We start from the raw sequence: 22323 nt of genomic DNA, 5'->3' as shown, positions 1-22323 counted from the left end.
ATTTGTGTAAAGTGTGTTTGGAAAAAAAGGAAGGTGTGTTACACCTATTTTAAATTGTAAAAAGTTGAGTGATTTTATGAAGATGTTGAAAACAATGGTGTGTAATTTTATGTATGATGAAAAGATTATTTTAGAAGAATGGGATACACTGTTTTTATTTGGTTTTAATGGGAAAACAAAAAATAAGTTTGCTCTTAATTATATGTTGACTCTTGCAAGATTTACAATATGGAAAAGAAGAAATATTATGAAACAAAAGAAAAAAGAAATTCCATTGGTTTTGTTGTATAAACAGATTGTGACTGAGGAAATAATGGTTATATATGACTATTGCAAAATGTATGAAAAGATGGACATTTTTGAAAAATGTATTACAAAAAATAATCCATATATTGTACAAACTTGGACTGGTTTTAAAGTTTTCTTACCTGGAGATTTTTAAATATTTTATCTTTTAAATATTTGTATGTATAAATGTCAAGATTGTTGATGATGTATTTTTTAATAAAGAAAAAAACAAAAAAAGCTCGAATCTGCTCAGGAGCAAGTGTCTTTCCCACGATTAGATTGCAGCATCTTAACAAAGTCTGCACTGGAAGTCTCTCTTTGCCATTGCTCCTTTTAGCAAGAGCACCCTATTGAAACAGGAACAGTAAAGATTCACAATTAGAGTAGTAATACTCTATAACTGGATTTGAATATAATAACAACAACAATGTGGGGTCTGCTGTGATGGAATCAGTAACTTTCACTCTTTTGTGAAATAACAGTTACCTTGTAATCAGGTTTAAATGCATTGCAGCTGGCTGCCGTTAGGAGAAGACTTCAAATGCCTTGAGTAGGGCTCAAATAGAGACAGAACTGTGGTTGACAGGAAGGTGGGAGTGCTTCCTAAGCTGGTATTAAGGAGCTCTTTTTCTTTGTGGAGGAGCTCCAGCAAGGCATGGCTAAATTGAATTGATTTCCCAGTGCTGTTGCGCTACTTGAAACAAGTTGGTGTCGAAACTGCTCAGGGAAAGCAGCTTTGTAAGGTAGCGTGGCTGAGCGGTCTAAGGCGCTGGATTAAGGCTCCAGTCTCTTCGGGGGTGTGGGTTCGAATCCCACCGCTGCCAGGCAGCCCTTTTAGGATGCTTGAGAATGACCTCTCTGCTTGAGCAAACAGACTTGCGAAGAGATACTGCATGCTTCCGCTCACATCCAAATGTAGACTCCTTGGCCAAAGTTGAAGGGCTTCACTAGGAAGCTCTGCGTCCTCTCTGCTGTTCTGCTTCCGTAAAAATTGGGCAGAAAAGGGACCACTGCATGAATTCATCGAGGGTAGCGTGGCCGAGGGGTCTAAGGCGCTGGATTTAGGCTTCAGTCTCTTCGGGGGCGTGGGTTGAATCCGCTGCCAGATTTGATTTTAAACACGGCCAAACTGCTTGAGTGTGTGAGCGTTCGCAGTGAACGCTGGAAGTGACAGAGTAAATTTAAGTCGTCAACTAGTCAGTATAATGTGTTCTTTGAAACTCACGGCAGACTCGTTGGTGTGACAGCAACACATCCCCAAGCTCGAATCTGCTCAGGAGCAAGTGTCTTTCCCACAATTAGATTGCAGCATCTTAACAAAGTCTGCACTGGAAGTCTCTCTTTGCCATTGCTCCTTTTAGCAAGAGCACCCTATTGAAACAGGAACAGTAAAGATTCACAATTACATCGCAGCTGGCTGCCGTAAGGAGAAGACTTTAAATGCCTTGAGGTGTGCTCAAATAGAGACAGAACTGTGGTTGACAGGAAGGCAGGAGTGCTTCCTAAGCTGGTATTAAGGAGGTCTCTTTCTTTGTGGAGGAGCTCCAGCTAGGCATGGCTAAATTGAACTGATTTCCCAGAGCTGTTGCGCTACTTGAAACAAGTTGGTGTCGAAACTGCTCAGGGAAAGCAGCTTTGTAAGGTAGCGTGGCCGAGCGGTCTAAGGCGCTGGATTAAGGCTCCAGTCTCTTCGGGGGCGTGGGTTCGAATCCCACCGCTGCCAGGCAGTCCTTTTAGGATGCTTGAGAATGACCTCTCTGCTTGAGCAAACAGACTTGCGAAGAGATACTGCATGCTTCCGCTCACATCCAAATGTAGACTCCTTGGCCAAAGTTGAAGGGCTTCACTAGGAAGCTCTGCGTCCTCTCTGCTGTTCTGCTTCCGTAAAATTGGGCAGAAAAGGGACCACTGCATAAATTCATTGAGGATAGCGTGGCCGAGGGGTCTAAGGCGCTGGATTTAGGCTCCAGTCTCTTCGGGGGCGTGGGTTCGAATCCCACCGCTGCCAGATGTGGTTTTAAACAAGCTGCTTGAGTGTGTGCGCATTCTCAGTGAACGCTGGAAGTGAGAGAGTACATTTAAGTTGGCAACTAGTCAGTATAATGTGTTCTTTGAAACTCACGGCAGACTCGTTGGTGTGACAGCAACACATCCCCAAGCTCGAATCTGCTCAGGAGCAAGTGTCTTTCCCACAATTAGATTGCAGCATCTTAACAAAGTCTGCACTGGAAGTCTCTCTTTGCCATTGCTCCTTTTAGCAAGAGCACCCTATTGAAACAGGAACAGTAAAGATTCACAATTAGAGTAGTAATACTCTATAACTGGATTTGAATATAATAACAACAACAATGTGGGATCTGCTGTGATGGAATCAGTAACTTTCACTCTTTTGTGAAATAACAGTTACCTTGTAATCAGGTTTAAATGCATCGCAGCTGGCTGCCGTTAGGAGAAGACTTCAAATGCCTTGAGTAGGGCTCAAATAGAGACAGAACTGTGGTTGACAGGAAGGTGGGAGTGCTTCCTAAGCTGGTATTAAGGAGCTCTTTTTCTTTGTGGAGGAGCTCCAGCAAGGCATGGCTAAATTGAATTGATTTCCCAGTGCTGTTGTGCTACTTGAAACAAGTTGGTGTCGAAACTGCTCAGGGAAAGCAGCTTTGTAAGGTAGTGTGGCCGAGCGGTCTAAGGCGCTGGATTAAGGCTCCAGTCTCTTCGGGGGTGTGGGTTCGAATTCCAACCGCTGCCAGGCAGCCCTTTTAGGATGCTTGAGAATGACCTCTCTGTTTGAGCAAACAGACTTGCAAAGAGATACTGCATGCTTCCACTCACATCCAAATGTAGACTCCTTGGCCAAAGTTGAAGGGCTTCACTAGGAAGCTCTGCGTCTTCTCTGCTGTTCTGCTTCCGTAAAATTGGGCAGAAAAGGGACCACTGCATGAATTCATGGAGGGTAGCGTGGCCGAGGGGTCTAAGGCGCTGGATTTAGGCTCCAGTCTCTTCGGGGGCGTGGGTTCGAATCCCACCGCTGCCAGATGTGGTTTTAAACACGGCCAAACTGCTTGAGTGTGTGAGCGTTCGCAGTGAACGCTGGAAGTGAAAGAGTAAATTTAAGTCGTCAACTAGTCAGTATAATTTGTTTTTTGAAACTCACGGCAGACTCGTTGGTGTGACAGCAACACATCCCCAAGCTCGAATCTGCTCAGGAGCAAGTGTCTTTCCCACAATTAGATTGCAGCATCTTAACAAAGTCTGCACTGGAAGTCTCTCTTTGCCATTGCTCCTTTTAGCAAGAGCACCCTATTGAAACAGGAACAGTAAAGATTCACAATTAGAGTAGTAATACTCTATAACTGGATTTGAATATAATAACAACAACAATGTGGGGTCTGCTGTGATGGAATCAGTAACTTTCACTCTTTTGTGAAATAACAGTTACCTTGTAATCAGGTTTAAATGCATTGCAGCTGGCTGCCGTTAGGAGAAGACTTCAAATGCCTTGAGTAGGGCTCAAATAGAGACAGAACTGTGGTTGACAGGAAGGGGGGAGTGCTTCCTAAGCTGGTATTAAGGAGGTCTCTTTCTTTGTGGAGGAGCTCCAGCTAGGCATGGCTAAATTGAACTGATTTCCCAGAGCTGTTGCGCTACTTGAAACAAGTTGGTGTCGAAACTGCTCAGGGAAAGCAGCTTTGTAAGGTAGCGTGGCCGAGTGGTCTAAGGCACTGGATTAAGGCTCCAGTCTCTTCGGGGGCGTGGGTTCGAATCCCACCGCTGCCAGGCTGTCCTTTTAGGATGCTTGAGAATGACCTCTCTGCTTGAGCAAACAGACCTGCGAAGAGATACTGCATGCTTCCGCTCACATCCAAATGTAGACTCCTTGGCCAAAGTTGAAGGGCTTCACTAGGAAGCTCTGCGTCCTCTCTGCTGTTCTGCTTCCGTAAAATTGGGCAGAAAAGGGACCACTGCATGAATTCATCGAGGGTAGCGTGGCCGAGGGGTCTAAGGCGCTGGATTTAGGCTCCAGTCTCTTCGGGGGCGTGGGTTCGAATCCCACCGCTGCCAGATGTGGTTTTAAACACGGCCAAACTGCTTGAGTGTGTGAGCGTTCGCAGTGAACGCTGGAAGTGAGAGAGTAAATTTAAGTCGTCAACTAGTCAGTATAATGTGTTCTTTGCAACTCACGGCAGACTCGGTGTGACAGCAACACATCCCCAAGCTCGAATCTGCTCAGGAGCAAGTGTCTTTCCCACAATTAGATTGCAGCATCTTAACAAAGTCTGCACTGGAAGTCTCTCTTTTGCCATTGCTCCTTTTAGCAAGAGCACCCTATTGAAACAGGAACAGTAAAGATTCACAATTAGAGTAGTAATACTCTATAACTGGATTTGAATATAATAACAACAACAATGTGGGGTCTGCTGTGATGGAATCAGTAACTTTCACTCTTTTGTGAAATAACAGTTACCTTGTAATCAGGTTTAAATGCATCGCAGCTGGCTGCCGTTAGGAGAAGACTTCAAATGCCTTGAGTAGGGCTCAAATAGAGACAGAACTGTGGTTGACAGCAAGGTGGGAGTGCTTCCTAAGCTGGTATTAAGGAGGTCTCTTTCTTTGTGGAGGAGCTCCAGCTAGGCATGGCTAAATTGAACTGATTTCCCAGAGCTGTTGCGCTACTTGAAACAAGCTGGTGTCGAAACTGTTCAGGGAAAGCAGCTTTGTAAGGTAGCGTGTCCGAGTGGTCTAAGGCGCTGGATTAAGGCTCCAGTCTCTTCGGGGGCGTGGGTTCGAATCCCACCGCTGCCAGGCAGTCCTTTTAGGATGCTTGAGAATGACTTCTCTGCTTGAGCAAACAGACTTGCGAAGAGATACTGCATGCTTCCGCTCACATCCAATTGTAGACTCCTTGGCCAAAGTTGAAGGGCTTCACTACGAAGCTCTGCGTCCTCTCTGCTGTTCTGCTTCCGTAAAATTGGGCAGAAAAGGGACCACTGCATGAATTCATTGAGGGTAGCGTGGCCGAGGGGTCTAAGGCGCTGGATTTAGACTCTAGTCTCTTCGGGGGCGTGGGTTCGAATCCCACCGCTGCCAGATGTGGTTTTAAACACGGCCAAACTGCTTGAGTGTGTGAGCGTTCGCAGTGAACGCTGGAAGTGAGAGAGTAAATTTAAGTCATCAACTAGTCAGTATAATGTGTTCTTTGAAACTCACGGCAGACTCGGTGTGACAGCAACACATCCCCAAGCTCGAATCTGCTCAGGAGCAAGTGTCTTTCCCACGATTAGAGTGCAGCATCTTAACAAAGTCTGCACTGGAAGTCTCTCTTTGCCATTGCTCCTTTTAGCAAGAGCACCCTATTGAAACAGGAACAGTAAAGATTCACAATTAGAGTAGTAATACTCTATAACTGGATTTGAATATAATAACAACAACAATGTGGGGTCTGCTGTGATGGAATCAGTAACTTTCACTCTTTTGTGAAATAACAGTTACCTTGTAATCAGGTGCTTAAATGCATCGCAGCTGGCTGCCGTAAGGAGAAGACTTTAAATGCCTTGAGGTGTGCTCAAATAGAGACAGAACTGTGGTTGACAGGAAGGTGGGAGTGCTTCCTAAGCTGGTATTAAGGAGATCTCTTTCTTTGTGGAGGAGCTCCAGCTAGGCATGGCTAAATTGAACTGATTTCCCAGAGCTGTTGCGCTACTTGAAACAAGTTGGTGTCGAAACTGCTCAGGGAAAGCAGCTTTGTAAGGTAGCGTGGCCAAGCTGTCTAAGGCGCTGGATTAAGGCTCCAGTCTCTTCGGGGGCGTGGGTTCGAATCCCACTGCTGCCAGGCAGTCCTTTTAGGATGCTTGAGAATGACCTCTCTGCTTGAGCAAACAGACTTGCAAAGAGATACTGCATGCTTCCACTCACATCCAAATGTAGACTCCTTGGCCAAAGTTGAAGGGCTTCACTAGGAAGCTCTGCGTCTTCTCTGCTGTTCTGCTTCCGTAAAATTAGGCAGAAAAGGGACCACTGCATGGATACATCTAGGGTAGCGTGGCCGAGGGGTCTAATGTGCTGGATTTAGGCTCCAGTCTCTTCGGCGGTGTGGGTTTGAATCCCACCACTGCCAGATGTGGTTTTAAACAAGGCCAAACTGCTTGAGTGTGTGTGCATTCTCAGTGAACGCTGGAAGTGAGAGAGTACATTTAAGTTGGCAACTAGTCAGTATAATGTGTTCTTTGGAACTCACGGCAGACTCGTTGGTGTGACAGCAACATATCCCCAAGCTCGAATCTGCTCAGGAGCAAGTGTCTTTCTCACGATTAGATTGCAGCATCTTAAAGTCTGCACTGGAAGTCTCTCTTTGCCATTGCTCCTTTTAGCAAGAGCACCCTATTGAAACAGGAACAGTAAAGATTCACAATTAGAGTAGTAATACTCTATAACTATATTTGAATATAATAACAACAACAATGTGGGGTCTGCTGTGATGGAATCAGTAACTTTCACTCTTTTGTGAAATAACAGTTACCTTGTAATCAGGTGCTTAAATGCATCGCAGCTGGCTGCCGTTTGGAGAAGACTTCAAATGCCTTGAGGTGTGCTCAAATAGAGACAGAACTGTGGTTGACAGGAAGTGCTGTCAATGCAAATGTTTGGGGAGTGCTTCCTAAGCTGGTATTAAGGAGCTCTCTTTCTTTGTGGAGGAGCTAAAGCAAGGCATGGCCAAATTGAACTCATTTCCCAGAGCTGTTGCGCTACTTGAAACAAGTTGGTGTCGAAACTGCTCAGGGAAAGCAGCTTTGTAAGGTAGCGTGGCTGAGTGGTCTAAGGCGCTGGATTAAGGCTTCAATCTCTTTGGTGGCGTGGGTTTGAATCCCACCGCTGCCAGGCAGTCCTTTTAGGATGCTTGAGAATGACCTCTCTGCTTGAGCAAACAGACTTGCAAAATGATACTGCATGCTTCTGCTTGGATCGGTCTAATGCGCTGGATTTAGGCTCCTGTCTCTTCGGGGGCGTGGGTTCGAATCCCTCAGCTGCCAGATGTGGTTTTAAACATGGCCAAACTGCTTGAGTGTGTGTGTGAGTCTTAGTGAACGCTGGAAATGAGAGAGTACATTTAAGTTGGCAACTAGTCAGTATAATGTGTTCTTTGAAACTCACGGCAGACTTGTCTGTGTGACAGCAACACATCCCCAAGCTCGAATATGCTCAGGAGCAAGTGTCTTTCCCACGATTAGATTGCAGCATCTTAACAAAGTCTGCACTGGAAGTCTCTCTCTGCCATTGCTCCTTTTAGCAAGAGCACACTGTTGAAACAGGAACAGTAAAGATTCACAATTACAGTAGTAATACAGTGGGGAATAAACCAGAGTCAAGAGATGCGTTGATTATGTGAGTCAGTGTTGGTATGACTTTCTGACACAGAAATGAAAATAGCCTCACCATTTACTTTCCTTCACTAAATAAGGTATAGTGATAAAAATGCTGGCTTACTTTGTGTTCCAGAAGACAGGAAATGTTTAAAACCACATGATGGAGAGTAAATGGTAAGCTCATTTTCATATTTAGGGTAAACATCCATTTCATGCTTGCCACTTTAAGCCTTTATACTAAAGTTCACTTTTTTGTTCTTTTTTGAAGACCTGATAGTGCTGAAAGAAGAGACACATCAATGGAATGAAATGGAAGAGAAACAACAAGAAATAACGACTGATGAAAAACCCACACTCACTAAAAAGACTTTATCACGTGGAAGATCTCGGAAATCCAAGTCTAGGTGTAATTACAGCTGTAAACAGAGTAGAAAGAGTTTCTGTCAAAAGCCAAACCTTGATGTTCACACTAGAAAGAAACCTTACACCTGCAAACAGTGTGGAAAAAGCTTCTATAATACAGGAAACTTAACAGTGCACATGAGAATTCACACTGGAGAGAGGCCGTACACATGCCAACAGTGTGGAAAAAGCTTCTATTCTACAGGAAACTTGGCAGTGCACAGAAGAATTCACTCTGGGGAGAGGCTCTACTCTTGCCCTCAGTGTGGAAAGAGTTGTAAGCAAAATGGCAATCTTGAAGCCCACATGAGAACTCACAATGGAGAGAGAAGCTTTATTTGCACACAGTGTAGGAAAGGTTTTTCTCAAAAACAAAACCTTACCATCCACATGAGGATTCACACTGGAGAGAAACCTTACACATGCACAGAGTGTGGTAAAAGTTTCCCACATACAGGCTCACTCAAACACCACATGATAAGTCACACCGGACAGAAGCCGTTTGCATGTGCTCATTGTGGAAAGAGCTTCACAACCAGAGCTAGCCTCATGAACCACATGAATGGTCACACTGGAACCACATGTGATCATTGTGGAAAGAGTGCAAAGACTCCATTAAGCAACACATGAAGACTCACTTAGGAGAGCGTTTTCAATGCAGTGAGTGTGGAAAGGTCTTTAAACATAAAAGAAGCCTCATCAATCACATGAAGCTTCACAATGGAGAGAAAAAATGAGGCCTTGTCCAGCGGAGCTTAAGGCTTTCCCGGGATAGCATCTCGGGACAAGTGTAAACTCTTGAATACATCTCAAGTTACTGGAATGAAACCCTTTGAACCTGAAGATTTAAACTCAATAACTGAAGAGGGGTGAAGATGTACCAGATTGTGAGAGTTTCTACAGGGCTGCAATGAAGCAAAATAACTCTATATGTGTTTCAAGTTATTATGAACTGAGAACCAAATTTGTGCACATTGCACACTGCAATCAAATGGTCTGCACTGAAAAAAGAATTAGAAAGATTAGGCAGGAGAAAATGTTTGGGGAGATGCAGAGAAAACTGTCCTACACTCTTAGATTGTGTTTTTGATCGTTCACATTGTTTGATTTCTACTCCCTTGAACAAACAGATTTGCCTCCAATTTTGGGCTTTTGTCTGCAGTGTCACAAAACTTGTTGGTGAATAAAAGTCGGCCGGTGTGAACTTGCAGTGACAGTGAGAGACTGATGCAGACTCCATAAAGCCCTGTTCAGACTACACAATGCCATTTGCCAGTTACCACAGATCAGATTTGTGTCAGATTATGAGATTTTGACTTGATCAAATCTTGATGAGTTGTGGGTAACAAATGAAGACTTTGGTTTCAAAACACAACACATTTATTTTGATGGACTGATTTTAGAAAATAAAAAAGTTTTCCTCATGAAGACAATTAAACTTTCTGTAAACAACTGGTTTCATTTGAAGAAATGTTCATGTGAAAACTCCCACATTACTACAAATAAATCTGTGTATGGGAAGCCCAGTATCTCTATTGTGAATGAGAATATGAGTGATTTGTTAGCTTACATGCTAATTCCAGTACTCAACAGATTACTGAAGCACTTCAGCTATCTGTTTATTCAAATTATATATATATAATTTGAATGAACAGATAGCTGAAGTGCTTCAGTAATCTGATACTGGGTTTCCCACCTAACATTGCTGTTAGTAATAGTAGTCACACACACACATGTATATATATATATATATATATATATATATATATATATATATATATATATATATATATATATATATATATATATATACACACACATATGTGTGTGTGTGACTACTATTACTAACAGCAATGTTAGGTGGGCAAAATAAAACTGTAAAAGGATAGTTTTTTTTAAAACTAGTATGGGTCTATAAATCTCATTGTCACCCTTTAAAAGGTTTAAAAACCAACATTTATAAATTTATATATTTATGAATGAAGAATTTTTTGCAAAGCATAAACGGTTATTAACTACTTAATGCTGTGTACAATTTTCTTTAGTCACATTAAATTTAACTTGTTTATTGCAAAAAGGGTTAACATGGATATTGACATGAGACATGAGTATATGCAATTATAGAAAACATGCTCAGTGTTTTCAATATGACTTTCACAAAATTGACAAGATCTCCTTATTATCAACTTTTAATCTCAGGAATTCTTTTGATGGAGACACATCATTAATCATTTAAACTAAAGTTCTTTAATTTTGGGGAGAATTGAAAAAGAAATGTAACTTGTCTTATTTTTCTAATTCCTGTGAATTAAAATCTTTAAAAATAAATGAGGTCTGAGCTGATTATGATGAAGCCTTTGAATAAGAATATTCATTTAAAACATATTATTACATTTTGGATCTCTAAAAATAAAGATGGAAGAGAGAACATTACAGAATAGTGTGAAAGAAAACCTCTGATCAATACTGTGATGTTTTTAGGGATAATATTAATTATTGTTTTAAACTCTTTAGGGTGACAAGCAAAACCCTGTTTAAAGAATGGGTTGAATAATTTTAATTTAGCAAAAAGATTGTCATTTCAAGTGAAAAAATCAAATGTGATTATAATCTATTTTAACAAGTTTCCATTTAATTTTGATTAGATGATCAGCACCAAAGCCACTCCTTCCCCCTTCTCCATTAATAGAATATCCACCTGTTACCTCAGATGCAACTGAGCTTTTACTATAGTTCCCACTTTGATTTTGGCCACAACCAGCACCAGTAGTACCACCAGCTCCACTGGTGTACAGAGATGCTGAAGCACTGGGAGCCACTGGACAATATACCACATGTCCCCTCAAACTACTTAATACAGTGATCTTTTTTTTTTTTTTTTAGCTCTGCACAGTTGCCAGACATTCAGAATCGCTCCCCAGTAAACATCAGAAACAGGTGGGTTCAACAAAGGTTGTACAACAAATAGTTGTAAATACTATAATATACAGCCCCTTTAAAAGTTTGGAATATTTTATAATGAGCTTATTGTGCTCACTAAAACGTTATTGCATTTTTAAATCACTGTTCTTTTATTGAATGTTCTTTAAAATATAATTTCTTCACGTTTAAGCCTGAATTGTACGCATGATAAGTGTTCAGTGTCATGATTATGGAGGCCCAAGAGTACGGTGGCCGGGAAGTGCAAAACAACATTAAAAAGTTTGAAACACTTTTACAAAGCTCGAGACAAATTTACATTTTGAAAAACATGTTTACCTATCATCAGACACAATTACATAGGGAAAACAATTTTACCAAGGACGAAACAAATTTACATTTTAGAAAACAAATTAACAAGACGCAAAACACTTTTACAAATCCCGAAACAAACTTACAATTACAGATTCCCTACGGAAAGGGAATGTACCACACCCCGGAAGTGACGTAGAATGTACCACACACCGGTAGTGACGCGGGGGAAAGTTGTTGTTGTTGCTGGTGAGCACGGTAAATTCGCGCTGTGGAGTACATGGCGTAAACAAAGTTTATGGTGACCGAACATGGACAGCGGTCGAGGGTTGTTTTGCCCGTTTTGTGGCAAACACATGAGCAGCTTAACACGGTTTTGCTTTGCAAGTGGTCGGTGTTTAGAGTTTATAAAGGACGCAAAACAGACGGAAACACCAGACATGCTGCATCAATGTGTTCAATATTTTTACGAGATCCACTCGTACACTGTAATCGTGAACATGATGTCAAGTCTACATGGTGTAAACCTCTGCTTGAGAACTCTTAAAAGTAAACTGATGGAAGCCTGTGTTATGGTTTAACTGGTGTCCGTGTTAACTGAGGCCCCCTTTCAGATGTGCAAACTATCCACGTTTGAAGATTGGCAGATTCGTCACTTTTTCACAGCAACATGCCATACCAAATAAAGATTCCTATTACTTGGTGTCAGTGTAAACATTGTTGATTTAATATTTGTGTGGCAGAACAGCATAAACCAAAATTAATCTAAAGAAATAAATATAAATGACATGTCATCAACGGGATTCGAACCCAAGTCACAAGGTTCTACATGAGTATCAACCGATTTATCCAACCGAGCTACTCCACTGTACGAGTTAAATTTGGTTTTGTTATCTTATCAGTCAACATGTGCCGTGCTTGAATTGTTTCCATGTACTTGCATTTACATGTTTCTATGCACTCTTACGCTGATATTTTCTCAGAATAGCCCTAATATGTTTTATCACAGTTAGTCAAACCATGATTTTTATAGTTGTAGACTTGTGGTAACCTGTCTACAAAGTCACACACGAGCTGGATATTATTGATATTTTCCAGTGTGTGTGTTACATTCCAGTTCACTACCAGTGTGTGGTACATTCTATGTCACTTCCGGTGTGTGGTACATTCCCTTTCCGTAGGGAATCTAATTGTAAATATGTTTTGGGATTTGTAAAAGTGTCTTGTGTCTTGTTAATTTGTTTTCTAAAATGTAAATTTGTTTCGTTCTTTGTAAAATTGTTTTCCCTATGTAATTGTGTCTGATGATAAGTAAAAGTGTTTTTCAAAATTTAATTTTGTCTCGAGCTTTGTAAAAGTGTTTCAAACTTTATAATGTTGTTTTTGCACTTCCCGGCCACCGTACAAGTGCTAGTTAGAAAAACAAAGACTCAAATGATCAATTTAATTATTGAAGTACAAAAATGTCTTCATTTTCTTGTCGGCTTAGTCCCTTTATTAATCTGGGGTCGCCACAGCGGAATGAACCGCCAACTTATCCAGCAAGTTTTTACGCAGCGGATGCCCTTCCAGCTGCAACCCGTCTCTGGTAAACACCCACACACACATTTACACACACACTCATACACTATGGACAATTTAGCCTATCCAATTCACCTGTACCGCATGTCTTTAGACTGTGGGGGAAACCGGAGCACCCGGAGGAAACCCACACGAATGCAGGGAGAACATGCAAACTCCACACAGAAACGCCAACTGAACCGAGGCTCGAACCAGCGACCTTCTTGCTGTGAGGGGACAGCACTACCTACTGCGCCACCCAGCATAAAAATGTACATAAATAAATCACAATTTAAATGTTTAAAATTAAATTTCATTTAATTATCAATAAAACAATGCATTACATATACATTTTAAATCTATAAATAAATAGACACTTTTATTACTGTATTATTATTTAATCCATGTTTTAAAGGCTGATTAATCAAACAGTATAATTTGTATTAATAAATCACAAAACACATTTTAAACAGCTTTTTAAATAAGCATTTGGCAAATGCTTTTCTCCCTATTTGCTGTTTGGTTTTCTTTTTCTTTTGCCACATGCTTTTCTCAAATTGAAAATGAATCAGGTTAAAAATGACTCTGCTGTAATGAGCTATTGTTTTCCTCTGTTAGGAAAAAAAGACAGTTAACAGTTTTATCTAGATTAAATGACCTTGGTGATAAAGATTTTCTTGGAGATATAGAACAAAATGAACTTCGTATTTTGCCATCAGAGTTAGATTACTATTAAACAGAAAAAGCTAAAGGAGCTTTACAATCTAGAGTGAAATGGATAGAGGAGGGGGAGAAAAATTCTTCATATATATATAATTTTTTTTATTTAGTAAAGCATAGACAATCTTCAAAAACTATTAATAAACTTAGCATAAATAACAATGTAAGTGAAGAGAAAACTTTGATTGATGATCACATCTATTCATATTATTATGTAAATCAAAATTTAATGAGAGTGATTGTGACTTTTTCTTTTCCTTTTCAAAAGATAAAGTTTCTATTATAGATGACAGCTTTTGTGAAATGATGGAATCTGACATTGTTATCTCTGAACTTGATGTTGCTATTTCTCAAATGTTCAATGGAAAATCCCTAGGTATAGACGAAATCACAGTTGAGATTTATAAACATTTTTGGCCAGAGATGGGATTTTTAGTTTTTGAAGCACTTAAGAAATGTATAGAGAAAGAGAACTATCGACTTCTATGAAGCAGGGTTTAATCATTTAGTTCCAAAGCCAAGCAAAGACCAATTATTTTTAGACAATTGGAGACCCATAACTCTTTTGTCCAATGATTTTAAATTGCTCTCATGTATTTGCCAATAGACTCAAAAAAGGTAGAGGCGAGATAATAAATGAAACACAATCAGCTTTCATTAAAGTGAGAAGTATTCACAATCATATCAGACTGATACTTGATATGCTCAATTATAGGTATTTAATTCCTCAGACAAGTTTATTTTTATTTCTAGACTTTTTCAAGTCATTTGATACCCTTGAGCATCCTTTTTTGTCTTTAGACCAACTTTTGGGTTTGGTCCGAGCTTTTGTAGGGTAATTTTCATGTTCTATACTGATATATTCAGTAGTAAATCTCTGAATTCAGGATCATCTCCTGGAGTTTACATCAAAAGAGGAATCCATCAAGGATGTCCCATCTCACCTTTTCTTTTTAATATAGCTGTTGAACTTATGTCATTATATTTTAAAAATTCAGAGTACACTTTAGGTATTGATATACTTGGTAGGACTTTTAGTTTAAGTCAGTTTGCTGATGACACTCTATTAATTCTTAAAAATAGGGAGGTGCTCCCTTTAGCTCTTGTCAAAATCTCTGTTTCCTAAAGCTTCTGAATTCACCTTAAACCTAAGAAAATGTGGAATATTAACTATTCAGAATTGTGCTTTAAGAGAATTAGAGGGTATTCTAGTAAAAGAAGAAGTTAAATATTTGGGAGTTACCATCACCAAAAATTCTGTTAACCCTTAAAGACCTAGAGGTATTTTGTGGGCACCTAATGGGCCTATATTATTATTTTTTTTAAAAGCAGTTTTATTTTTATTTTAGCAGTCAGCCTCAAGTGTCATATATCATTTTGAACAGGAGAACCTGAAGTTTCAATCTGTATCATTTAATAGAGAATGTGCAAATTTTAATATTAAAATGGAAGGTATGAAAAAAATCCCTAAATCATTGGCTAGCTAGAGACCTTTCCATATAGGGTAAAATTCTTTTGACTGGGATTATCTAAAATTATATATTTAACTTTTCCTTTATATACTCCTCCTAAAATAGTTAAATCTATTAATTAAATATTATTTAAATTTTTTTGTAAAAATAAAACACATTATTTACGTAAGAATTATATGATCAAAGAGTTTGAATATGGAGGTTTAAAAGCTATCGATTTTGAATGTCTTCTTTTAGAGTTAAATGGTTAAAAGAGTGTTTAGCTAAGCCTTATTCAATATTGTATCATATCCCAAATAATTTGTTTAAAAAAATGGTGGCCTTGAATTTGTATTAAGATATGATTATGATTGTTCAAAACTTCCTTTGAAGCTGTCTACTTTTCATAAGCAAGCACTACTTTTTTGGAAAATGATATTTACCCATAATTTTCCCCTCATTAATCCACTCTTTGAAATAAAAGGGCTGTTATTATTAACAGAAAATCATTGTTTAGAGGTGACTGGTACAATAAAGGCATTATATTTATTAATGATTTGTTAGATGTAAATGGACTGCTACTATCTCATAACGAATTTTTAAATAAATATAGAGTTAAAATCACAGATAAAGGTTATACTGAAATTTGCGAGGCTATACCTATTGCTTTGTTTAGGTTAATTCAAAGTAATTGTTTTGATCTCCCATTTATACTTATACCTTTTCTTCCATTTTTAAAAATATCAAATGTTGATATTTTCGATGGTAAATGTAACATCAAGCTTATTTACAAACAATTTAAACGCTTATCATTGGTGATTTTAAGTGTCATCATCTAGGAGTTGTTAAACCCTTAGTAGAGGACAAAGCTTTTACCTTTTATCTTAAATATCCCGTAGCACCCAAGGTTAAGGAAACTCACTACAGAATTGTATTCAGGATATATCCTGTGAATTACTTTATTCAAAAAAACTCTGATGTTGACAAGTGTAGCTTCTGCTTAAATCTTCCAGAAACACTCGATCACTTATTTTTTTCTTGTGAAATTACTTTTAAATTCTGGTTTGACATCCATCCTTGGCTTTCATTAAAGATGATTTCAGTCCCCCCTATTGTTTTAGAAGATATGTTATTTTACAAAGCTGATTTACATTGTTCTTTCTCTGATGTTGTGAACTTTATTTTAATGAGTGCTGACCCTCTTTCAGGTGTTTTCTTTCTGAGGTAGAGAAAGTGGCTCAAAGCTTCAAATACTTCAGAAATCAAAGTAAAATAACTGAAGCTCTCTGTACTTTATTTTTTAAAACACTTATTGTCATAATGTTTTGTTTTTCTTTTGATGTAGATCTTTTGTTGCAGTTGTAACAAATTAAATTTATTTTATATATTTTAATGTTAAATATGCCTTGCGATGTTGACTGTTCCCTGTTTTGTGATGTAAACTTTTTTGCAACAATAAAAAAAAAACACTTAAACTTAGTGGATTAAACAAGTTTTTCAAAATTGTTTTAAAATGTTTGGATTAAAAGTTTTGATCAACTTCAAATTCTAAATGTCGATGTATATGAGAGACAGCAGATATGTTGTGTAAAGTGGAAAACGAGGGAGAAATTGATCATGTCCTGACTGCAACAGTAAGTGGCCAAAAAAAAAACTGAACAAAAAAGACTTTTATTTTGGTGTGGTGTGTGACGTCATTAGGCTGCGCCGCTTCCGCGCTGCAGTTCAACTGGAGGAAGGTTTGTTTCACAACTTTACACATATAAACCGATTGATTAAAGTTTCAGGTTTTTCTTCCAATATGACATACCTGCTGTTGACTTTTATTTTAATTCTTTATACAACGAAGTACTATTTTAATCTCAGTAATCGAGGGCTATTGTTTGAACAACAGAAATGTGTTTTAATGAAGGTTTTATTTATTTACTAGCATAATGTCATTCTAATATAAGTAAACAATATTCTATATATATATATATATATATATATATATATATATATATATATATATATATATATATATATATATATATATAATAAATGGAGAACTAGTTTTTATTAGGTCATTTGTTTGTGGCTATTGTTTCTTGTTTAGACTTACCTGATTTATTTTTGTCAATCACTCTCATATAAAGAAACTGTTGAAGCAAGTGTTGAAGAGAAGTTATTTTGTTTCTGTTCATTGTTTTGTTCATTTTAAACAGAATAAAGTGTCCAAACACAGAGAAAAACTCCTGCTGAAGCGACTGATCTCCACACTGTTATAAAGATGGCGTTTATTAAAGAGGAGAGTGAAGATGTGAAGATTGAAGAAACATTCACAGTCAAACAGGAAGATCTGCAGGAACAAACAGGTTGGTTTTCATTCTCGAAACCAACTCAGTCATTTGATCTTCATTCAGATATATTTTAATAATAAGAATACTAAATTAAATCCATCTTGCAGCCCTGAGTGTGCTGCCTAGTTCTCTTAAATGCACATAAGCACTTATTGAAAGACAGGAATGAGTTTCTTTTGTTACTTGTTCTCAGGTCTTTTGTCATTATTTTATGTATTATTAGTCTCCCATTTTCTCTACCTTCTTAAGGTTGTTGCTTTTTTTGTTCTTCTACTGTTTTTAAGGTGTCCTTGAGCACTAAAAACGTCCTTGAGCACTAATGTCGTTTTAAAATTATTATTGAACGAATCCTTATATTTGCGCGTCACTATACAAATTTATCAGGACTTTGATAAAATGAAAATGGAAAGGATTGGAAGGAAATTTGCTGTGCTCTATCATTGATAGGGAAAAGGAAACTCTTTGCTAGATTGACTTTGTATCCAGAAACATTTCCAAATTCTGAAATTATTGTAAAAACTTTTGGAATACATGTATCTGGATTCGACAGAAAAAGAAGATCATCCGCATATTATTATTAATATAGTCAGTCGTCGACTGAGGTGGGCCGGACTAAGGCTTGAAATTCCAGAGCTAAAAAGGAGTCCCACTCCGGCCCTGTTCCCTGTCTGCTTTACACATTTTAGAAAAACATTTTGTTGTAATGATAAATGTAAACAAATAAAAATTCCATGTACAGCTTTCAAATCTGTCTTATTAATATGACCAAAATTACTTTTATGATCAATTATGTAAGAAAGTCTAAAAACTGGACTGACACGGTTTTAATTTACTATAACTTCTATGTTAAGTGGCTTTGACAAAATTTACATTGTAAAAGCACTACATAAATAAAGATGAATTGAATTGAATCTGCTTAAATGTGTACATGTTAATGGACCAAACAAAATATGATCTGATTTATTTTACATTTACCATGCATCAAAATTGCAGTGTGTGTAGCCAATGTTTCCAGTGTCTTTTCACTTTTCAGCTTTTGATGAGAGTTTTTAAGACTTAATGAAAACTAATGTTTTATCTATTTCAGACCTAATTGAAGAGAATGAGGGGAGTAAAGAGGAGGAACATCATGTCAAAATTGAGGAAAAAACTCATTTACAGACTGATGGTATTTTGAAAAGGGGAGACAAAAATAGTTTCACCTGCACTCAGTGTGGAAAGAGTTATGGAAGTAAAGACTATCTTAAGATTCACATGAGGATCCACACTGGAGAGAAACTATTCACATGCCCTCAGTGTGGGAAGAGTTTTGGAAGAAAAAGGGAACTTAAGATTCACAGGAGGATCCACACTGGAGAAAAACCATACACATGCACTCGGTGTGGGAAGAGTTTTAGCCAATCATCAAACTTAAATCAACACATGAGGATCCACACTGGAGAGAAACCATTCACGTGCACTCAGTGTGGAAAGAGTTTTAACCGATCATCATCCCTTAATGAACACATGATGATTCATACCGGAGAGAAACCATTCACATGCACTCAGTGTGGGAAGAGTTTTGGAAGAAATTTCGATCTTAAGATTCACATGATGATTCACACTGGAGAGAACCCATTCAGATGCACGCATTGTGGGAAGAGTTTTAGCCAATCATCATACCTTAATCAACACATGAGGATCCACACTAGAGAGAACCCATTCACATGCACTCAGTGTGGGAAGAGTTTCCACCGATCATCATCCCTTAATAATCACAAGACGATCCACACTAGAGAGAAACCCTTTACTTGCACCCAGTGTGGAAAAACCTTTAACAACTCATCACACCTTTATGAACACATGCGGATCCACACTGGAGAGAAACCATTTACATGCACTCAGTGTGGGAAGAGTTTCAGCCTATCATCAAACCTTAATCGACACATGAGGATCCACACTAGAGAGAAACCATTCACATGCACTCAGTGTGGGAAGAGTTTCATCTGCTCATCATCCCTTAATCTACACATTATGAGCCACACTGGAGAGAAACTTGCACTTAAGCAGCGGTCACAGAGGACTTTTTTCCCTATGGATTTCCATTCATACGCACGGGAATGTGTCAGACCGGAAACCAAGTTTGTGTGTCAAGTTTCGCAGTTCACTGCATTGCAAAGTTCAAGCTTGGTGAACTCTGACCTGCAAAATCGCATCACTTGACTGTGTGAGACCAATCAAAGATCAAAACATGACCTTTCTGGACAGAAATGTAAAATATGGACCAATAGCTCGCTTTTTTGTCTAATAATCTTGTTTAATCCCGCCGCTTTTCACAGCGCCAAACAACAGAATTTTGCATGCTCAAACTCTAGTGTGACCGCAGCTGCGGTGTGGGATGAGTTTCAGCAACTCCTCAGACCTTAATAAAGACCCACACTGGAGATAAACCATTAAATGCACTCCGTGTGGGAAGTTTCAACCGATTAGCAAACCTTAATGAACACATAAAGATCCACACTGGTGTGAAAGAGTATATGTGCTTGAGTGTGAGAAGACTTTTATTTCAAAATTTAAACTGCACCCGACGTTTCACACTGGAGAGACCGTACAAGTGTTCACACTGTGACAAGAGGTTTAATCAGTAACACATCTGAAAACACAAAAGAGTATTCACACTGGAGAGAAACCATACAGATCTGATGAGTGTCTACAGAATTGGACAAAAGTTGCACACATGACATGAATGCAGCAAAACATTTTCTCTGTGCACAATGTTTGAAAAGGCTGAGTAACGATATACTGTTTTCCAACACTCCTACACTGCAGTAGGTGGGGTTGTAAATGTGTTGCGCTCCTCGCGTTTACCGTAAACACAATGCTCGCGACTGAGAGAAGAACAGTTTCATAAACATCTGACAAACAGCATCTCAGCAGCTTAAAATCTCTCTTTGCAAGTGATTGTACAGGTGCGGATACATCTGTACTCCACTCTCCAGTGTATTCATGTAGCTAGTGTTGTTTTGGATGATGTTCTCTGTCTGACTACCTGAATGAGTAGAATCACTGGAAAGACACAAATAAATAAAGATGTATTGTATTATGAATATTTTATGATTTAGGCAGAGCGACAGGTATTAAGTTTTACAATATTAATACACTTTGATGATCCCAAGACTCCAGATTGGAGTATGTGGTAAATCCTGATTGGATGCCTGCATTACTCATCTATGGGTATATAAAAGTTGTTGTGCTAGGCTGCTAGCTAATCCAGGACGCTGTGGCTACTCAGGAGTCCTCCTGTCAAGACCTGCCATCTCATTAAATCTTTAACCTTAAAATTTTGTTTTGCATTGCTTGTATCATGTAGCAAAACTGTTGTTGTGATTATATCCTAAGTTCTTTATCTTCATTATTATCCCTAGACATTTGCTGGTTGCTTTGATTGATGGTTTTATGAGTTACATTTTATAATAAATAATTTGCATTCAGGCTATTTTGTTGGCTCATCTCTCTTTTATGCTGCGACTCAAACAAGCAGATCATAACACTTTGTGAAATGTGTCCGGTTGTATTTAAGATCCTGTCCTTTCAGTCATGACCATAGGTGAGAGTAGGAACCTTGATTGAGCGGTAAATTGAAAAAATTGCCTTTCATCTCAGCTCGTTCACCACAACAGACAATCACATCAACTGCATTACTGCCGCCACTGCACTGATCCATCTTTAAATCTCACATTCCATTACTCATGAAAAAAACGCAGATACTTAAGCTACATTTGAGTTAAGGACTTTCCTTCAAATTGGAGATGGCCACCTTTTTCCAGTCGAGCACCATGGTCTCTGACATAGAGGTGCTGTTTCTTTCCCTGCCATGTCACACTCAGCAGTAAACAGCAGTGGTGGGAGTAACGAATTACAACTACTCATGTTACTGTAATTAAGTACATTTTTGTGGTAATTGTACTTCCATGGGTAGAATTTTAAGCCTTTACTTTTACTTGTACATGAGTACAAATTAAGCTGAGTAATCTACTTCGTTACTTTTAAAATCACAATTCGTTACAGAGTACTGTAAATAAATTAATACAGTAGGTGAGAGTTCAAAGTGGCTATTAACGCCGCGGCTGGTACCGCCGCCGTTTGAAATAGGTGCCGCTCTGTTTTTAGTGTATGACCGCAGTTTGTGAATGAGCCGCCAGGGGGCGCAAAGGGACGGGATGCGAACGGACAGAAATAGCCCATACAGCTACTGTGCTTGTAAATGATATTAAACAATAAGTCAAAGCATTATAATTCCTTCATTAATCATTTAAAATTTGTTAACACGCTTTATTGTAAACTTTTTAAGTGCAAAGAGGATTCGTTTTGGAAAATAGAATTGAAGAAGTAAAAGACAACTAAAATGAAAGCACAAACATTTAGTACAAATAAGTAGTCTTAAATAAATAAATAAATTAATTAATAAATAAATAAATAAATAAATAAATAAATAAAGCAGCCTAAATATAGAAAGATGTTCAGTGTTTGCTATTTTGATAGGACTAAGACAAGACATTTTCATTTATGTTTTATTTCTGTTTTTATTTCCATTTTCGTTGTTGATTATATTTTACTATCTCATTTATGTCTCAACAATTGTACATAAACGAATAATGAAAATAAATGAATAATGAAAATAGGCCTAAATAAATTATTTATTTAAAGACATTGCCGTACAGTACGTGAAACACTGAGAAAAATAAATTGACCTACCTTAAGCAGATCACTAAAAGTGTAATAAAAATATTTTTGCCGCAGGACATAAATTAAGTCTTGCAGGTTTATTTTTAATAATTTAGTTTCAGTTCTGTTCAGTTTTTTTTTTTTTTTTCAAAACGTCAATGTTCTCCTTTAAAGTAGCTATAACTGTTGTTTTGTTTTTTTTACTTATGGCTCAGTATGTTTTGTATTTTAACTTCATATTCAGTCACCTTGCAAATGTGTGTGAAATAT

The 22323-nt window shown here is 38.2% G+C and overlaps 1 protein-coding gene, 8 non-coding genes and 1 pseudogene across 11 annotated transcripts; all 10 read left to right on the top strand.

Annotated features, from left to right (window-relative positions):
* Positions 1–1030: 1030 nt before the first annotated feature.
* trnal-uag (transfer RNA leucine (anticodon UAG)) lies at positions 1031–1112 on the top strand. Its single transcript has one exon. It is a non-coding gene; the product is annotated as a tRNA-Leu (tRNA).
* An 817-nt stretch (positions 1113–1929) lies between these two features.
* On the top strand, positions 1930–2011 carry trnal-aag (transfer RNA leucine (anticodon AAG)). The gene has a single exon. It is a non-coding gene; the product is annotated as a tRNA-Leu (tRNA).
* Positions 2012–2213: 202 nt separating this feature from the next.
* On the top strand, positions 2214–2296 carry trnal-uag (transfer RNA leucine (anticodon UAG)). Its single transcript has one exon. It is a non-coding gene; the product is annotated as a tRNA-Leu (tRNA).
* Positions 2297–3237: 941 nt separating this feature from the next.
* Positions 3238–3319, top strand: trnal-uag (transfer RNA leucine (anticodon UAG)). The gene has a single exon. It is a non-coding gene; the product is annotated as a tRNA-Leu (tRNA).
* A 661-nt stretch (positions 3320–3980) lies between these two features.
* On the top strand, positions 3981–4062 carry trnal-aag (transfer RNA leucine (anticodon AAG)). The gene has a single exon. It is a non-coding gene; the product is annotated as a tRNA-Leu (tRNA).
* A 203-nt stretch (positions 4063–4265) lies between these two features.
* On the top strand, positions 4266–4347 carry trnal-uag (transfer RNA leucine (anticodon UAG)). The gene has a single exon. It is a non-coding gene; the product is annotated as a tRNA-Leu (tRNA).
* A 659-nt stretch (positions 4348–5006) lies between these two features.
* On the top strand, positions 5007–5088 carry trnal-aag (transfer RNA leucine (anticodon AAG)). Its single transcript has one exon. It is a non-coding gene; the product is annotated as a tRNA-Leu (tRNA).
* Positions 5089–5291: 203 nt separating this feature from the next.
* On the top strand, positions 5292–5373 carry trnal-uag (transfer RNA leucine (anticodon UAG)). The gene has a single exon. It is a non-coding gene; the product is annotated as a tRNA-Leu (tRNA).
* A 1955-nt stretch (positions 5374–7328) lies between these two features.
* LOC148680663 (uncharacterized) lies at positions 7329–9642 on the top strand (annotated as a pseudogene). Its single transcript, XR_015942117.1, has 2 exons — positions 7329–7353; positions 7876–9642. The product of XR_015942117.1 is annotated as an uncharacterized LOC148680663 (transcript).
* A 7067-nt stretch (positions 9643–16709) lies between these two features.
* On the top strand, positions 16710–20824 carry znf1085 (zinc finger protein 1085). 2 transcript variants are annotated; one of them, XM_087248994.2, is made up of 4 exons: positions 16710–16749; positions 17215–17364; positions 18437–18635; positions 18720–20824. In XM_087248994.2, exons 2-4 carry the CDS (start codon positions 17280–17282, stop codon positions 19549–19551), a joined length of 1116 nt encoding a protein of 371 aa, XP_087105120.2. In that variant the 5' UTR covers positions 16710–16749; positions 17215–17279; the 3' UTR covers positions 19552–20824. The 2 variants fall into 2 exon arrangements, with proteins under 2 accessions (XP_087105120.2, XP_087105119.2); XM_087248993.2 differs by having other exon boundaries at positions 18437–20824.
* The last annotated feature ends 1499 nt before the right edge of the window (positions 20825–22323 follow it).

This window comes from Danio rerio, chromosome 4, assembly GCF_052040795.2.
Source record: "Danio rerio strain M-AB ecotype USA chromosome 4, GRCz13ab, whole genome shotgun sequence".
NCBI lineage: Eukaryota > Metazoa > Chordata > Actinopteri > Cypriniformes > Danionidae > Danio > Danio rerio.
The sequence above is the reverse complement of the archived record's forward strand: the minus strand, read 5'-3'. Positions and strand labels throughout refer to the sequence as shown.

What these genes read in the sequence shown, in the direction of transcription:
- znf1085 (XM_087248993.2), top strand. Translation starts at nt 17,280, where the DNA reads ATGGCGTTTATTAAAGAGGAGAGTGAAGATGTGAAGATTGAAGAAACA. An exon ending in AGATCTGCAGGAACAAACAG is followed by an intron (nt 17,365 to 18,436) that starts GTTGGTTTTCAT and finishes TATCTATTTCAG; the next exon opens with ACCTAATTGAAGAGAATGAG.